Here is a 14406-nt window from a genome sequence, read left to right on the forward strand (position 1 = left end):
CCATTATCCCTAAAGGCTGCCCCTACCTTTTCCCTTACATACTCTATTTTTGTCATGATCATTATTTACAGGGATGACAATTGGTCACCCACCCTGATTAAAAAAATCATACAAACACCGTAATCTCATAGATGAAATAAAACTTAGATGAAAAATTTTAATGTAAAGTGATTGTGTAATGGATTTTTAACTTCTAAGTGGTAGAGGAGATAGCTCAGTCTGAAAAAAGTAAATGTAACGAGTAAAATTTCTCTAAAATACTATGCAGTTTAATGACTATATTAATCTATTACCTTATTACATCTAGTGCAATGAGTTTATTGGTATGTTCATAGTTTTTTTTCTGTGAATTATTTTTAAGGACAAATTTCCAGGTTATGGTATTTATAGTGATTTAAAATTTTTTTTTATTTTTTTAATGTTTATTTATTTTTGAGAGGGAGGGAGAGAGAGAGAGAGAGAAAGAGAGAGAGAGAGAGCATGAAGGGGGGAGGGATGGCAGAGACAGAGGAGACACAGAAGCCAAAGCAGGCTCCAGGGTCTGAGCTGTCAGCACAGAGCCCGACGTGGGGCTCAAACTCTTGAACCATGAGATCATGACCTGAACCAAAGTCAGAAGCTTAACCGACTGAGCCACCCAGGTACCCCTTAAAATTGTTAATACTTGTTCCCAAATGATTTTTAAAATTATATTTATTATATATATTTTTAATGGATAAATGGGTGTTGATTGTTACCAATTTTGAACTGTCCATTTACATCATACATACTTTTTTGTATTTCTCGCTGTTTTAGTTAGGAGGGCTGCTAAAACAAATTGTCACAAGGTAAACATCTTAAAACAACAAAAATTTATTCTTACACTTTTGGCAGCTAAACCAAGATGTGGGTAGGGCCACGCTCCTTCCAAGGGTTCTGAGAGAGAATCCTAGGAGAGTAGTATAGAGTTATACATTTCAGGAATAACTTTCCTGTTATGAGTGTTTCTCATTCTTTAAAAAAAAATGTAGTGGATTTTAGCTCTTAAAAAAAAAGGGATGTTTTTCCTCAGTAGCCTGAGTGTGCTGTTTTTTTTTCCCCCCTCTGGGCCTACCTAATTTCCTAGGCTCCATGGTGCTTTTTTCTGCTCACTTGACATTGAAGCAATGGAGAAATAGTCAGGCTCACCTGGCTATGGGTATGAGTTGGCCTTGACCCCTCAACTGCCCACTGATGCTGCCATATTTATCTTCTTTATTGCAGTATAGTTGAACACACAATATTACATTAGTTTCAAGTGTATAACAGTGATTCAGCAACTCTTATCAGTTATGCTGTGCTCACCACAAGTGTAGCTACCATCTGTCACCATACAATGCTATTACAATACCATTGACTATATTCCCTATGCTATACCTTTCATCCCTGTGATTTATTCATTCCCGTATATAATATCTTTATCCATTCATCCATGAATGGACACTTAGGTTGCTTTCATATCTCGGCTATTGTAAATAATGCTGTTGTGAATGTGTGGGTGCATATATCTTTTTGAATTAGTGTTTCTGTTTCCTTGGGGTAAAATACCCAGTAGTGGAATTACTGGATCCTGTGGTATTTCTATTTTTAAATTTTTGAGGAAGCTCCAGTCTTTTCTACAGTGGTTGCTCCAATGTACGTTTCCACTAACAGTGCATGAGGGTTCTCTTTTCTTCACATCCTCACCAACATTTGTTATTTTTTGTCTTTTTGATACTATCCATTCTGACTGGTATGAGGTAATATCTCACTGTGGTTTTGATTTGCATTTCCCTGATGATTAGTGATGCCAAACATCTTTTCATGTGTCTGTTGGCATTGTTCCCAAATGTTTGAAAGAATTATTTACAGTACTCATTTTACCAAAACCTAGCTAGATTGTTTTATTATTTAAAATCTTCAAATTATAACTGCTTATTTAATAACTTGAAATTTCACAGTTGAGATGAATTCTTGCTTTTCAGGTTTACCACTATGGTTCTTTTTTGTGTGTATGATATTTGAAGAAATATAAAAATCCTTTATCATCCTTCTCTACATGTAGAAAGTCAGATTTGTTTCCATTTGTTAATAGGTAATGCATTTCTCCGAAATGTGAAAGATCTAGTCTCGGGTTCTAAAGTCATTTAATATGCCAAGTCCTGGTAATATTTCTAGCTATCTGAAAATGATTAAATCATATAAGAATCTATTTTTTCTTTCCTCCCAGCATTACCTACCAGAACAATTCAGGCTTTTCACAGATAGTAATGTCAGTGTTCCTTTGGTAATGAGTATTTTAAGGGAATTCTTTTGGAAATTAATTCTAGAAAAGGTGATTTTTATTATATTTTTACTCCTACTGTAGATGCTGTACTTCTACAGGACTTCAGCTTGCAATTTTAAGTAGGAGTTTTAAGTTGACTTTGGATATTAGCATTTTCCCCTAAGGTTTTTGGATTTGAATGTTAACCTTTTGACATTGAGTATTCCTTGATGGAACTAAAAAATTTGCTTGAATGGCTGACAAATCTTTGTAATCTGTAAATAAGCTAGAAAGATGCTATTTGTTTCTAATACCAAAGTATTTTTAAAGGAGAGAGTTTTGAAAAACAGGAAATCCTAGCTGTCAAAGTAAAAAGATGAATGTTCTGAAAGAATTGCTGAATCATTAATGTAAAACTGCTTGGCATATAGAGTAGGTGTTCCCATATCTTTAAAGGTTAACATGTGATTGTTACCTTTTCACTATACTTTAAACATATATGTACATTTACTTTTCCTTTAAATGTTCTTTGTTTTCTTCCAAGTTTACAGATTTAAGGTATCTATAGGGCTGTGTGCAATTCTTTTGACATTTTCTTATTAATCCATCTTTCCATTATATTAGAAATGGGAACATCTTTGAAAAGATGACAAAACAATAGGAGATAAAAGATGAGTAATATAGATTGAAAATATTTCTCATAAATATACAAAATATATACAAAAAAGCAGATATCAAAAGGGTATGTAAATGATATGACATAAACTTTGTTAACAAAAAAACAAATACAAAACTATAAGTATCATAAATATAAATATAATATAAATATTTATATGAAAAAATGACTACAAGGAAATATACTTAGCAGGAATTACCTAAAGTGGTATGATAGGGAGGTTTTTATTTTATTCTTTTTTCTTTCTGTGTTTTCCAAAACCTTCAGCAATGAGTATTGATAATTATAATTAGGGAAATGTGTTTTTAAAAGCAAAAATATTTCTCATATTGCCGCCCTGTAAATAGCATATCCAGATTTCAAGATGATCCAGTTAAGGTCTTATAAGAAACATGAGTATTTACTGTCTGTAACCTGATACTTTTCTTCTATCTTTCCTGCAGCACAAAAATTCTTTAAATAGTGACCCTAAGAGTTGGGCGGAGACAGAGGTGGGGGGAGTGGGATCTCATTCTGTTTTTGCTAAAGTAGCTAAAATCAGATAAGAAGCTTTCACAAATACTTAGTTTGCCAGAACTATTAACTCTTGTATATTACAGAAAACTAGTTAAAACCACTAACTAAGATAATTTTAAGTCCTTGACTGCTTTTGATGTTTATGATATCCTTTTACAATGTGAAATTGGTATGTTGACCTCCTGGCATTTCTGATTGATAGACCCCAGGAATTCTGAAAATGACACAAATTATCTGAAAATGTTAATTTAAACAAACCATATTTTAGCATTGTGTATCTTATATTTGGATAACTTGAAATTGAAATTAAAATACCTAAAATCAGTTCAAGGGTACCTTTAAATTTGTATAATGCCTTTAATTTATTTTAACATAGGATGCCTATTGGCTATAATTATTTTGTTTTTTTTCTCCTACAATAGAGTAAATAAATACGTAGTTATGATATTCTGTGCTGAAATATTGGGTTCTTAATCCACTTAGCTTCTTAAAAAGGAAATAAAAATGGTAGAGCCAGAGGAAAATGAATAGTTAATCGTGGAGGAGGAGAAAACCTAGCTCTGTACTTTGACTAGAGGCAGCTGGGGAAGTGACGTCCTGTAGCATTTGCTGTTCTAGAAAGTACAGAGACACGTAGTGAAAATGGGAGGATCTAGAAGGAGGCTGTCTCCTGTGTAGTGTATATTTATCTGTAAGTAAGCCTTTGGGGAAGGAATTAAATAGAGACGCTGCTTGCTTGCTGCCTTAAGACAGCGAAGCTGAATTGCTGATTTGCTTTAACTTTTAAAATACCCAGCTTGGTTTATTTTTCTTGGAATCGTTGTATTGCTAAGACTGGGGACGCTGTTTTCTTTCACAAAGGGAAATCTAAGTTCATTTCAAGGCATTCGAAATGGGGAAAGACTATTATTACATTTTGGGAATTGAAAAAGGAGCTTCAGATGAAGATATTAAAAAAGCTTACCGAAAACAAGCACTCAAATTTCATCCGGACAAGAACAAATCTCCTCAAGCAGAGGAAAAATTTAAAGAGGTCGCAGAAGCTTATGAAGTATTGAGTGATCCTAAAAAGAGAGAAATATATGATCAGTTTGGGGAGGAAGGTAAGTATTCTGTGTATATCTTTAAGTCTCTCCAGCTCTGTCTCTCTTTCTCCCCCGCTTTCAGCTTTCTGGTCATAATTAAATTATCAGGCATCAAAGTAGAAAGACAAATAGATAAAAGCAAGATTTCATCTTTGATCATATGAGTAAATATTATTACATAGCTGTGAATGAAATGTATTTGCTTGCCCTTTTTTTGGCATTTTGTAATATATATATTCTACCAGTAGATTTATGTTAACATTGTATATTTGAAAAGAAACCTTAAATTCCCTTGCCCATTAATGAATTGTGTCAAAGTCTTATGCAACCTGTTTTGTTTTCTAATGAATTTTCTGCCAGAACCAATAAAGATCCTTCAGTCATTTAAAATTTTAACATTGGCAGTTCACATTCTGGGTAGTTTATATTTTATTTGCAAAAACGAGAGAAGTTTTTTGCCTTTCTGATAGCAATTTAGTTTAGATGGAACAAGACAGAATCGTCTCCCTGAGAAGCAGAAGGCCCAGGCATTCAGCTGTAGTTGTTTTTGGCATTCCGCCTGGAGAGGAAAGAATTTTCCTGATGTCATAAAATACCAGAACAAGTTTTTAGCTTAATTGTAAACAGTAAGTGTGTGCCAAGAAACTGAGATCTCAGAAATACAATTTTTGACCTAAAATGGCCACCTAGTTAGAACAATTATTGATTTACTTTTAGGTAACATTATTTCTTTTGAAATTTTACTATCTAGGTATTGAGGAAAGCGTGACAACTTCCCTTTCCTCTCCCTGCCATACTTTTGTTTCTTGCACTGTAAGATCAGAAACTAGTTGAATACAGTAAACAGGGGTTATTTAAGATTATCCTTTTATCATTCTGGATTTTAAATTAAATTTGTCCATCATCTCCATATAAATGTAGCTATGAAGACTATTTTAAATTGCTAATTAACAGCAACGACAAAACCACTTTAATTCCTATAGGTTCTGGGATTTTTAACATTTCAAATCAGGAGCAAGTTATTTCATTATTTTTTTTCCTCCCAAAATGTTCTCTTTTAAATCATTGTAGTTATGAAAACTTTTTTGTTATTTGTCTCCTTTATTGCATTTAACGTAAAATTTTCCTAATTAGAAATATACCCTAAAATACAGTGAAGCACTAACTCATTAAAAAAAAAAAAATTTATATAAGCAGCGTGATTGTGTAGAAACTTTTTTCTTTTTGTTTTGTTTTGTTTTTCTTTTTGATCTGAGTTGCCTTAAATTGCAGTTTCTATTGTTGGTGATGAGGACCTGCAGTGTCAGGCTCTTACAAGATAAATATTGAAAAAGGCAAATAATGGCCAGTTCAATTCTGCTTATTCCTTATGGCCATATTAATCAAAATATGATTTGGTTCATCTCAAAGCTAAGCAGGATTGTGAGATACTTATAATATACTCTTTCTGAAGAAGTTATTTGTGATTTTGTAAAGGAATTCACAAACATGAAGCAACACTATACATTCCCAAGAAAAAGCAGATATCCACTGCTTAACCCACATCTCCCTGATGGCTCAAGTTTATGACGAAGCCATAGAATTCAGTGTATACTAAGGATATTTATCTCCAGAATTCTCAAGTCATCCAATGAGACATTTTTCTTGGCTTAATATTACCTCTTTATAGTGTTTCTCTTCAGTAGTATTTCTCTAGTTTGATTTTTACTGCTCATCATCACAGTGAGTGAATTTTTAAAGAACAAAAGCAGTATCATCTCTGTACCCTGAATCTTTTTTTGTTCTTGATTCAGATAATTGCCATAAACAATAAAGGTAATAGAGAGGGGAGAATAAATTTTTTAAAGCATTGAAATATATTCAGAAATATCATTCTCTAGGAGTTATTTGAAAATACAGTTAAATGAAAGTTATTTGATTATTTTTTCAAAAGTATTCTTCCTTTACATACAGAAAAGCATTATATTTATTTGCTCTTTATTCAGAATAGCTCATTTATTCTTTGAAAAAATCCTTTGTAGGTATACTGTTTAAATGTGGGAAAACATTTTTTTCTCTTTGCCTTTCATTGGTCAGTTTGTACCTGCAGGCCTGGTTCCATAGCTCTATGTGTTTCTCCAGTAGTAACAAAACACTGAATGTTAGGACTCTGGAACTGTTAGTAATTTATATGATATACTTGTTTCCCCCAGTTATTACACTCGCTGTCAAGGCCTAGGACAGTGGGAACAGGAACCATGAACTGAGAAGTATATGAGTTGAACATGCTAAATTTATATATTTAGAGACTAAGAGAACCAGTGATCCAGTTTATTCATGTTTTGAAAAAATCTAATATCCACAGTTTTAAATGCTGGGTTTTAAAATTTTTGGACAAAACTAAAGATGTTTTAAATTTACCGTATGACCCAGCAGTTCTGCTCGTAGGAATCTGTAAAAGAGAAATGAAAACATAGGTCCACAAAAAAGATATGTACATGAATGTTCATAGCAGCATTAGTTGTAATGGCCCCAAACTGGGAACAATTTAAAAGTACTATCATTAACTGGATGGATAAACAAAATGTGATATATATGTATGTGTGTACATACACACAGACACACTGGTATACTACTTAGCATTAAAAAGATTGATTTAATGAAACATGCTATAACATGGATGAACCTCAAAAACTATGCTAGATAAAAGAAGCCAGATGTCAGAGGCTACATATGCTATGATTCCGTTTATTGAAATGCATGGAAGAGGCACATTTATAGAGAAAGTAAGTGTATCAATGGGTTGCCTAGTGCTAGAAGTGGGAGCAGGGATCAGCTACAAATAGAAAGTAGAGAACTGGTTAGGTTGATGGAAATAATCTATACCTGGATTGTGATGATGGCTGCACAACTCTACAACTTTACTAAAATCACTGATTTATATATTTGCAATGGGTTAATTTTATAGTATGTAATAAATAAAGCTATTTTTAAAAATAGAGAAATGTTCTCCATAGTTGAATCATTTTAAAAACAAAAAACACCCACAACTACAGAAATTTAAAATTGGATCTTGAACCTGTATCTCCTAGAAGGTTTTAGGTTTGTGGTTCAATGGATTTCAACAGAAGTTTGTATTAAAATGCTTTAAAAAAAAAAAAAAAGACTTTCAGTAATGCCTCCTTACAGCATCCTAGATCTGTAACCCTAGATCCTAGATTTCTTTTCCTTTATGCCTTTTTTTGGTATGTAGTTTATTGGGTCACTTTCTTTAACTACTGAAAGGTAGTATTTATAATGATCAAACTTGTGTTTAGTATATTAATCTTTATACTCACTTGTTCCTTCTTTATGTAATCAACTGAATCTCTTTATTTGCTATGTATTTTTAAAAATAAGTTGAATTTTTGAGTCAAGACTACTTAAAGGATCTCATTATTCTAGTAACTTTGTAAGTCTTGCTATGAATCTAGATTTTTATATATCAAATCTCCTTAAAGTAAGAGTTGTTAAAGTCCTGTAATTTTTTTCTTTGAAATCCTAATTCTTCTCCAGTGCTGCTTCTTTTGACAAACTTTCAACTAACTAGTGGAAATTATTGTTATGGAGAGTATACCAAACACATGTTTGTTTTTGGATTGCAAATTGGTTGGTTTGTTTTTAAATAATAGCAGTCTTGCTACACAGCATGGGCAAATGTTGATTCCAGAGTATATTCCTTATCATGAAAAGTGATGATGGTGTCTAGAAAATATTTTGGAGAACAGAGGGAATCCAGTTGAATATTAAAATTTTCCATGAGCACTCAAAATGTATGTAATAAAGAGTTGACTGTATAGTTGATAACATGCCTGTTATAATTCAGGTGCTAGGCAATCAAGTGATACTTACATAATAATTCATGTTATATTGTTATGAATATTGGTATGATTTTCTCAGTCATTGTAGTAGCCTTGTACTTAATCTGAGCAATGTATGTACTTGACTGTTTAGTGTCAAGGAAAACCTCAAAGCTCCATTGTCAGCTTTGATAAATGTCACTTCAGACTGTGTGAATCTTCTCAGGGCCTCTGTAATCCTGACTGAGTTACCATTTTTGGCAGAGAAGAGATGAGGTTTTAAGGAAAAGCCAAACCCATAGTGTAATAACTTAAAATGTTTTTCTTTCTTTTCATGAATTTATTATGAGTCCAAAGTATTTAGATTTTGTCTCGTAGAGAGTTAGATTGGGCAAGCTAATGTACTCAACTCGTTCTTAAACTATTATACTCTGTTATATTTGTGGGATAAAAGATGAAATGATTGAAGTAATTTAAGCATTGGTTCAGTCACATTGGTCATGACCTTGAGCTATATACATAACTTGTCATTTATAAAACTCTGTCACTATCTTTTTTTAACATTTGGAGTTAAAACTGTACCACTAAAAATTATAAAAAGAAGTTTTGTGTGAGCTGCATGTTAAAACTCCTTGTCCTGCTTATACTTGTCATTCTCTTTCTGAAAGGAACATCCTAACTGCTATTTGGATGTATCATTCAATACATATTTTAACAGTTTTTCAGATTATTAAATTTTTCTTAGTCTCTCCAGATTTTTATTCATGGATGAAGATAAAAATTTAAACATCAGTTGAGACTGTTGGATGAAAAAGAATATATATATATATATATGTTTGTTTTGAAATTTTAATTTTGATTCCAGTTAACATACACTGTTATATTAGATTTGGATGTACAATACAGTGATTCAATACTTCCATACTATATGTAAACTTTTTAATGGAAGAAGCCAAATAGAATAAAACATGCAAAACTAAATCTCTTTGAAAGCATGCTTAGTGATTCCAGTATAATTTTTTATTATTAAATCTCTCATGTATGTGTTTGTGTGATTATACTTCATATAGCTTTTGCCTCTTCTCTATCCCAACATTCAAGATCCCTTTCAAAGTTTAAACACACTTTAAGAATTAGTTTATTCTCTAGTCAATAAACATGAGCGCCATCGTTTTCAGCCCTGTATATGTGAGCAATGCAAAAATGAATAGAATGTATTTCCTGCCCTCAAATTACTCACTGTTTGAAGATATTGGAATCTCTTAATCTCTTGAATTTATCACAGTTTAAAATTTTTAGATTCTATTCCTCCTTGTTTCCTTGGTCAGGAATGCCCGTAAGGCTCATTCAGAAACTTTGCTACTACTATAATGATATAAATCCTTGTCAGTATTGATCCTTTAAAAGACCACTATACTAATGTTTGATGCGTCTTTAACAGAAACTGTCTTTAGTATATAGCAGAAAATGCAGCCTCAAAAGTATAATTGTTTGTGAACTACATATTACTTAGTTGAATCTTAAAGAACAGGGTCAAAAGTTCACTATCTCAGAGTCTGAAGCAAGTTGTGCACAACAGACAGAAATAACCAATCCAAGACTCTTGATGTTAGTCTTCTTTCTACATAGTGTTGAAATTAATGCTATCACACAATATGCCTAAACAATTTTGTTAGCTAGAGTAGGGTAACAGTTTAAAGAAACATTTTTCATAATGTGTCCTAATAAAATTTTTTCCCCTTTCTGCCACAGAAAGAGTTCTATTTTAATTCTTAAAGTAAAAGATGATCTAAAATGAAGCTAGTTAGTATGAATATGGTATTTTATATTATTGATTATGCTCTATAATGATACTTAAAGATTTAAGTTATGCATTTTGCATCTATTACCAAAGACCTTTCAATTGTCGTCTTTTGAAAACTTACATACGTCAGGTTATCAAACCAGTGGTTTAATAACCTCTCTGAGGTTCCTGACTTTATTTTCTTATTTATGTATAGAACAAAGATTCAGGAATAAATTATCACTAAAGATGGGGATGTGGAGGAAGAATTTGAAAGCTAAACATTTAACTTAGGATGGAATGATCAAAAGTTAGGTAACTGTTCTGTATTTAGTTACAATGGCATTTCTGGCCAATCTTAATAAATTATAACCTAAGGTGGCCAAAATCTTATTAGGGATACAACTTTGAAAGTTTAACTTTTGAGAGTTGCAAGCTTTTTTCTAATCACGTTTATTTGTTCATTTAGGGTTGAAAGGAGGAGCAGGAGGTACTGATGGACAAGGAGGTACCTTCCGGTACACATTTCACGGTGACCCTCATGCCACATTTGCAGCATTCTTTGGAGGTTCCAATCCCTTTGAAATTTTCTTTGGAAGACGGATGCCTGGTGGTAGAGATTCTGATGAAATGGAGGTAGATGGAGATCCTTTTACTGCCTTTGGATTCAGCATGAATGGATATCCGAGAGACAGGAATTCTGTGGGACCATCCCGCATTAAACAAGATCCTCCAGTTATTCATGAACTTAGAGTATCACTTGAAGAAATATATAGTGGTTGTACCAAACGGATGAAGATTTCTCGAAAAAGGTTAAATCCTGATGGAAGGAGTTATAGATCTGAGGACAAAATTCTCACCATCGAGATTAAGAAAGGGTGGAAAGAAGGCACCAAAATTACTTTTCCAAGGGAAGGAGATGAAACGCCAACTAGTATTCCAGCAGACATTGTTTTTATCATTAAAGATAAAGATCACCCAAAATTCAAAAGGGATGGATCAAATATAATTTACACTGCTAAAATTACTTTACGAGAGGTAAGTTAGTAGCACCAGGGATTCTGAAACCAGACAGAATTATGCATCTGATCTTAGGGAATTTATCTAAACAATAGTTAATATTTATTAAATGTTTAGTATGTTATTTAAATTCTCATAAGAACCCCCAGAGGTAGTACTATAATACCTCTTTTTTTTTTTTTAATGTTTGTTTATTTGAGAGAGGGAGGGAGGGAGAGAGAGGGCGCGCGCGCCTGCGTGTGAGTGGGGGAGGGGCAGAGAGAGAGAGGGGAACAGAAGATCTGAAGTGGGCTCTGTGCTGACAGCAGAGAGCCCAATGCAGGGCTCAAACCCACAAACCATGAGATCATGCCCTGAGCCAAAGTCAGATGCTCAACCGACAGCCACCCAGGCACGCCTATAATGCCTCTCTCATGGGTAGGATTATATTTTCTAAGTTTAGTTACCTGTACTAGCAATTTAAATGCAAACTTTAAGTGCTAACTGGGTTACGTACTATGAAACCTAATATTGGGTTAACTCTACTCAGTTTTTATAGATATGGTTTATGAGATATACATTGGAATTTTATCACCTTAGTCCATGTATAAGGTTTTCCCCAAAATTGTTAATTTGGAGTAATACTTATATAAAAGATACTAATTTAAAATAATTGTTAAAGGTACTGCTTTATAAGTTCTTATTTGTTCTGTTTTTAGATACTGTTTTTCAAATTGCATTATAATCCTGCATATATGGCCATGTCACTTCCCTGCTTAAAATTCTTAAATAATTCCACATAGCATCTACCATAAAGTCCAAACTTTTTAGCTTAAAATGAAAAGTCATTTTAGGGGTGCCTGGGTGTCTCAGTCTGTTAAGTGTCTGACATCATTTCAGCTTAGGTCATGATCTAATGGTTTGTGAGTTTAAGCTAACAGCGTGGAGCCTGCTTGGGATTTTGTCTCCCTCTGTTTCTACCCATAAATGTATATACATTTCCCTAAATTTGCTCTATTATTATCTTATATACATCTATGTCATTGTCTGAGCTCTAGTCTATGGAACACTGTTGTTCCTCGCTCTGCTTCAATACTTGCTAACGGTCCAAAGCTTAGCTCATTCTGTACTGTCAGAAGATAAGGGGGTATGATGGGTGCCCTTTGTCTCACAAAAGACTTCTGCACCTCTGTGCCAATGTTATATATACTGTATTGTTATTACTGGTTTGCTTCTGAGTTCCTTGTGCATTCCCTGAGGTGGGGTCCCTGTTCATGGTCCCTTAGCTCAGCATCTAGCAGGAATGTGTGGCATATAGTACGCACTCAGTAAACATTTGTTGACTAAACCAATAAATGTATTTCTTATCCTAATATTTTTCCTTCCAGAGAAGTAGGTACTTACTCTTATTCTATTCTTTTCCTAAATTTCTCCCTCTTTTCTTGTCCATTTCCATCCCTGCATTTTGAATGTTGTAATGGCAGCCTCAAACATTCCATTTCATTTCAGGGCATAGTGGAAGACATCCTTTACTTCTCTTTCCTTTTCCTTCCTTCCCCTTCTCCTTTCCTTCTTTTATAATATGTCTGATCATGCATGTCCTAAAGAGATTTGTTAACAGGGAAAAAGTCTTACAATTATTGATATTCTTTTAGAGGTTAATGTTTTACCTTAGTGGTTTCATTCTTCATACTTGGTTATATTTTTGTTGAGTTTTTTAAGTTTTGGAGTTTGTTCATTATATTTGGTCTATTTTAGGCATTGTGTGGCTGCTCAATTAACGTGCCAACAATGGATGGAAGAACCATACCTATGTCAATAAATGATATTGTGAAACCTGGAATGAGGAGAAGAATTATTGGATATGGGCTGCCATTTCCAAAAAATCCTGACCAGCGTGGTGACCTTCTAATAGAATTTGAGGTGTCCTTCCCAGATACTATATCCTCATCATCCAAAGAAGTACTTAGGAAACATCTTCCTGCCTCATAGAATGAAAAACTTTGTTACCCATATTTTGATAAGGCACTGAAAATATAAAAGGACTGGCAGTTTACTGATGTAGATGTGAATTCTGTATAAAGATGTGTAAATTATTTTGAGGATTCATTAAATTGCATGAATAGAGACGGGTCAAATAAATAGGCAAAAGGGATTTTTACAGTTAGAGATGAAGAGAAAACCTATTCACTGTATTTTATTTCATTTCTCCCAAATCAGAAATTTTTAGTATTTTGCTTCATGTAAAATTTGTTTTTGTGGAGTTAGTGGATATATTTCTAATAAAGTACTAGCCTATCCTAAAGTACTTTATTTCTTTTATCTTTACATTATCAGTATGATAGGTTCTCATTTATAATGGAAATTTAAATTCTTAACTAAACTACACATGTGATATGTATTTCTAGAAAATTAAAGCCCAAGTCATTTGGAAATGTGGTTGACTAGATTTAAATCTCCATCTGAAATGCTGCTATAGGGCTGGTACCTGTAAAAGAATATACTAATGCATATGTTTCACCATTTTGATTTTTAAAGTATGCTGTAGCATTTCTTAATAACATAGTTGTAATGTTCTTAAGGCAGACATTTTCATCATAAAAAGGAAATTAATGGCAATTTATCTCCTGTGGAAATCCCAATTGCCTGAATTACTGATATTTTAGAAATAGGCTGTTTTTAAAATGCCATATGTAATTTTATGCAAGTTGACTATATATCTTGGACTTAATAAATTATAGGCACATTTTATTGTCCACTAGTTTAAAATAATTTGTTTAATAATAAATGTGTTTTTAGAGGAAATATTGTTACTTGGAATTAATTTTCCAATTATACAGTCTTCTATAACTTACTGATAATATGCTATATGTACCTTATGCAATTTCCCTAAAAAGAATAAAGTACCACTATGGTGTTAAACCAAAATATGGGGAAAATAAACACTAACTGCTGCTTATGAATGATGTTGCTACTACTTGTTATGCATATAAATATTTTACTTTTTCATATACATAGATTGCATTTCTTAGGTGTTTTAATTTTTTAAATATATTTATGTTTAAAAAATTGTTTTCTTTTTCTTTTAACTAGAGTAAGAGTGATGTCTTGAAACAAAGTTTTTGGTTCAAAAGTAGTTTTCAGGATGATTGATATATGTACAAGCTATACTGGATCCTATCACTCTTTAGCAGACTAAGAGTCTTTTAGAAAGCCAATAAATAGGTTGTAATTAACACATGCTTTTTACAGCCTTACTGCAATAT

General features: G+C 32.8%; 1 protein-coding gene across 4 annotated transcripts in view; it reads left to right on the plus strand.

The window, feature by feature from the left end:
- Positions 1-14103, plus strand: part of DNAJB4 (DnaJ heat shock protein family (Hsp40) member B4) — a 48666-nt gene extending 34563 nt beyond the window's left edge. For 2 of the 4 annotated variants that reach the window (XM_053214296.1, XM_027058822.2), the window contains 3 exons: positions 4317-4558; positions 10611-11179; positions 12899-14103. In XM_053214296.1, coding sequence (XP_053070271.1) covers positions 4348-4558; positions 10611-11179; positions 12899-13132 — 1014 coding nt within the window. In that variant the 5' untranslated portion in view covers positions 4317-4347 and the 3' untranslated portion in view covers positions 13133-14103. Of the gene's footprint in view, positions 1-499; positions 4559-10610; positions 11180-12898 lie in introns of those variants that run through there. The other 2 variants (XM_015066278.3, XM_015066280.3) reach the window with 2 other exon arrangements.
- Positions 14104-14406: the final 303 nt, after the last annotated feature.

This window comes from Acinonyx jubatus, chromosome C1 (assembly GCF_027475565.1).
Source record: "Acinonyx jubatus isolate Ajub_Pintada_27869175 chromosome C1, VMU_Ajub_asm_v1.0, whole genome shotgun sequence".
NCBI classification, from domain to species: domain Eukaryota; kingdom Metazoa; phylum Chordata; class Mammalia; order Carnivora; family Felidae; genus Acinonyx; species Acinonyx jubatus.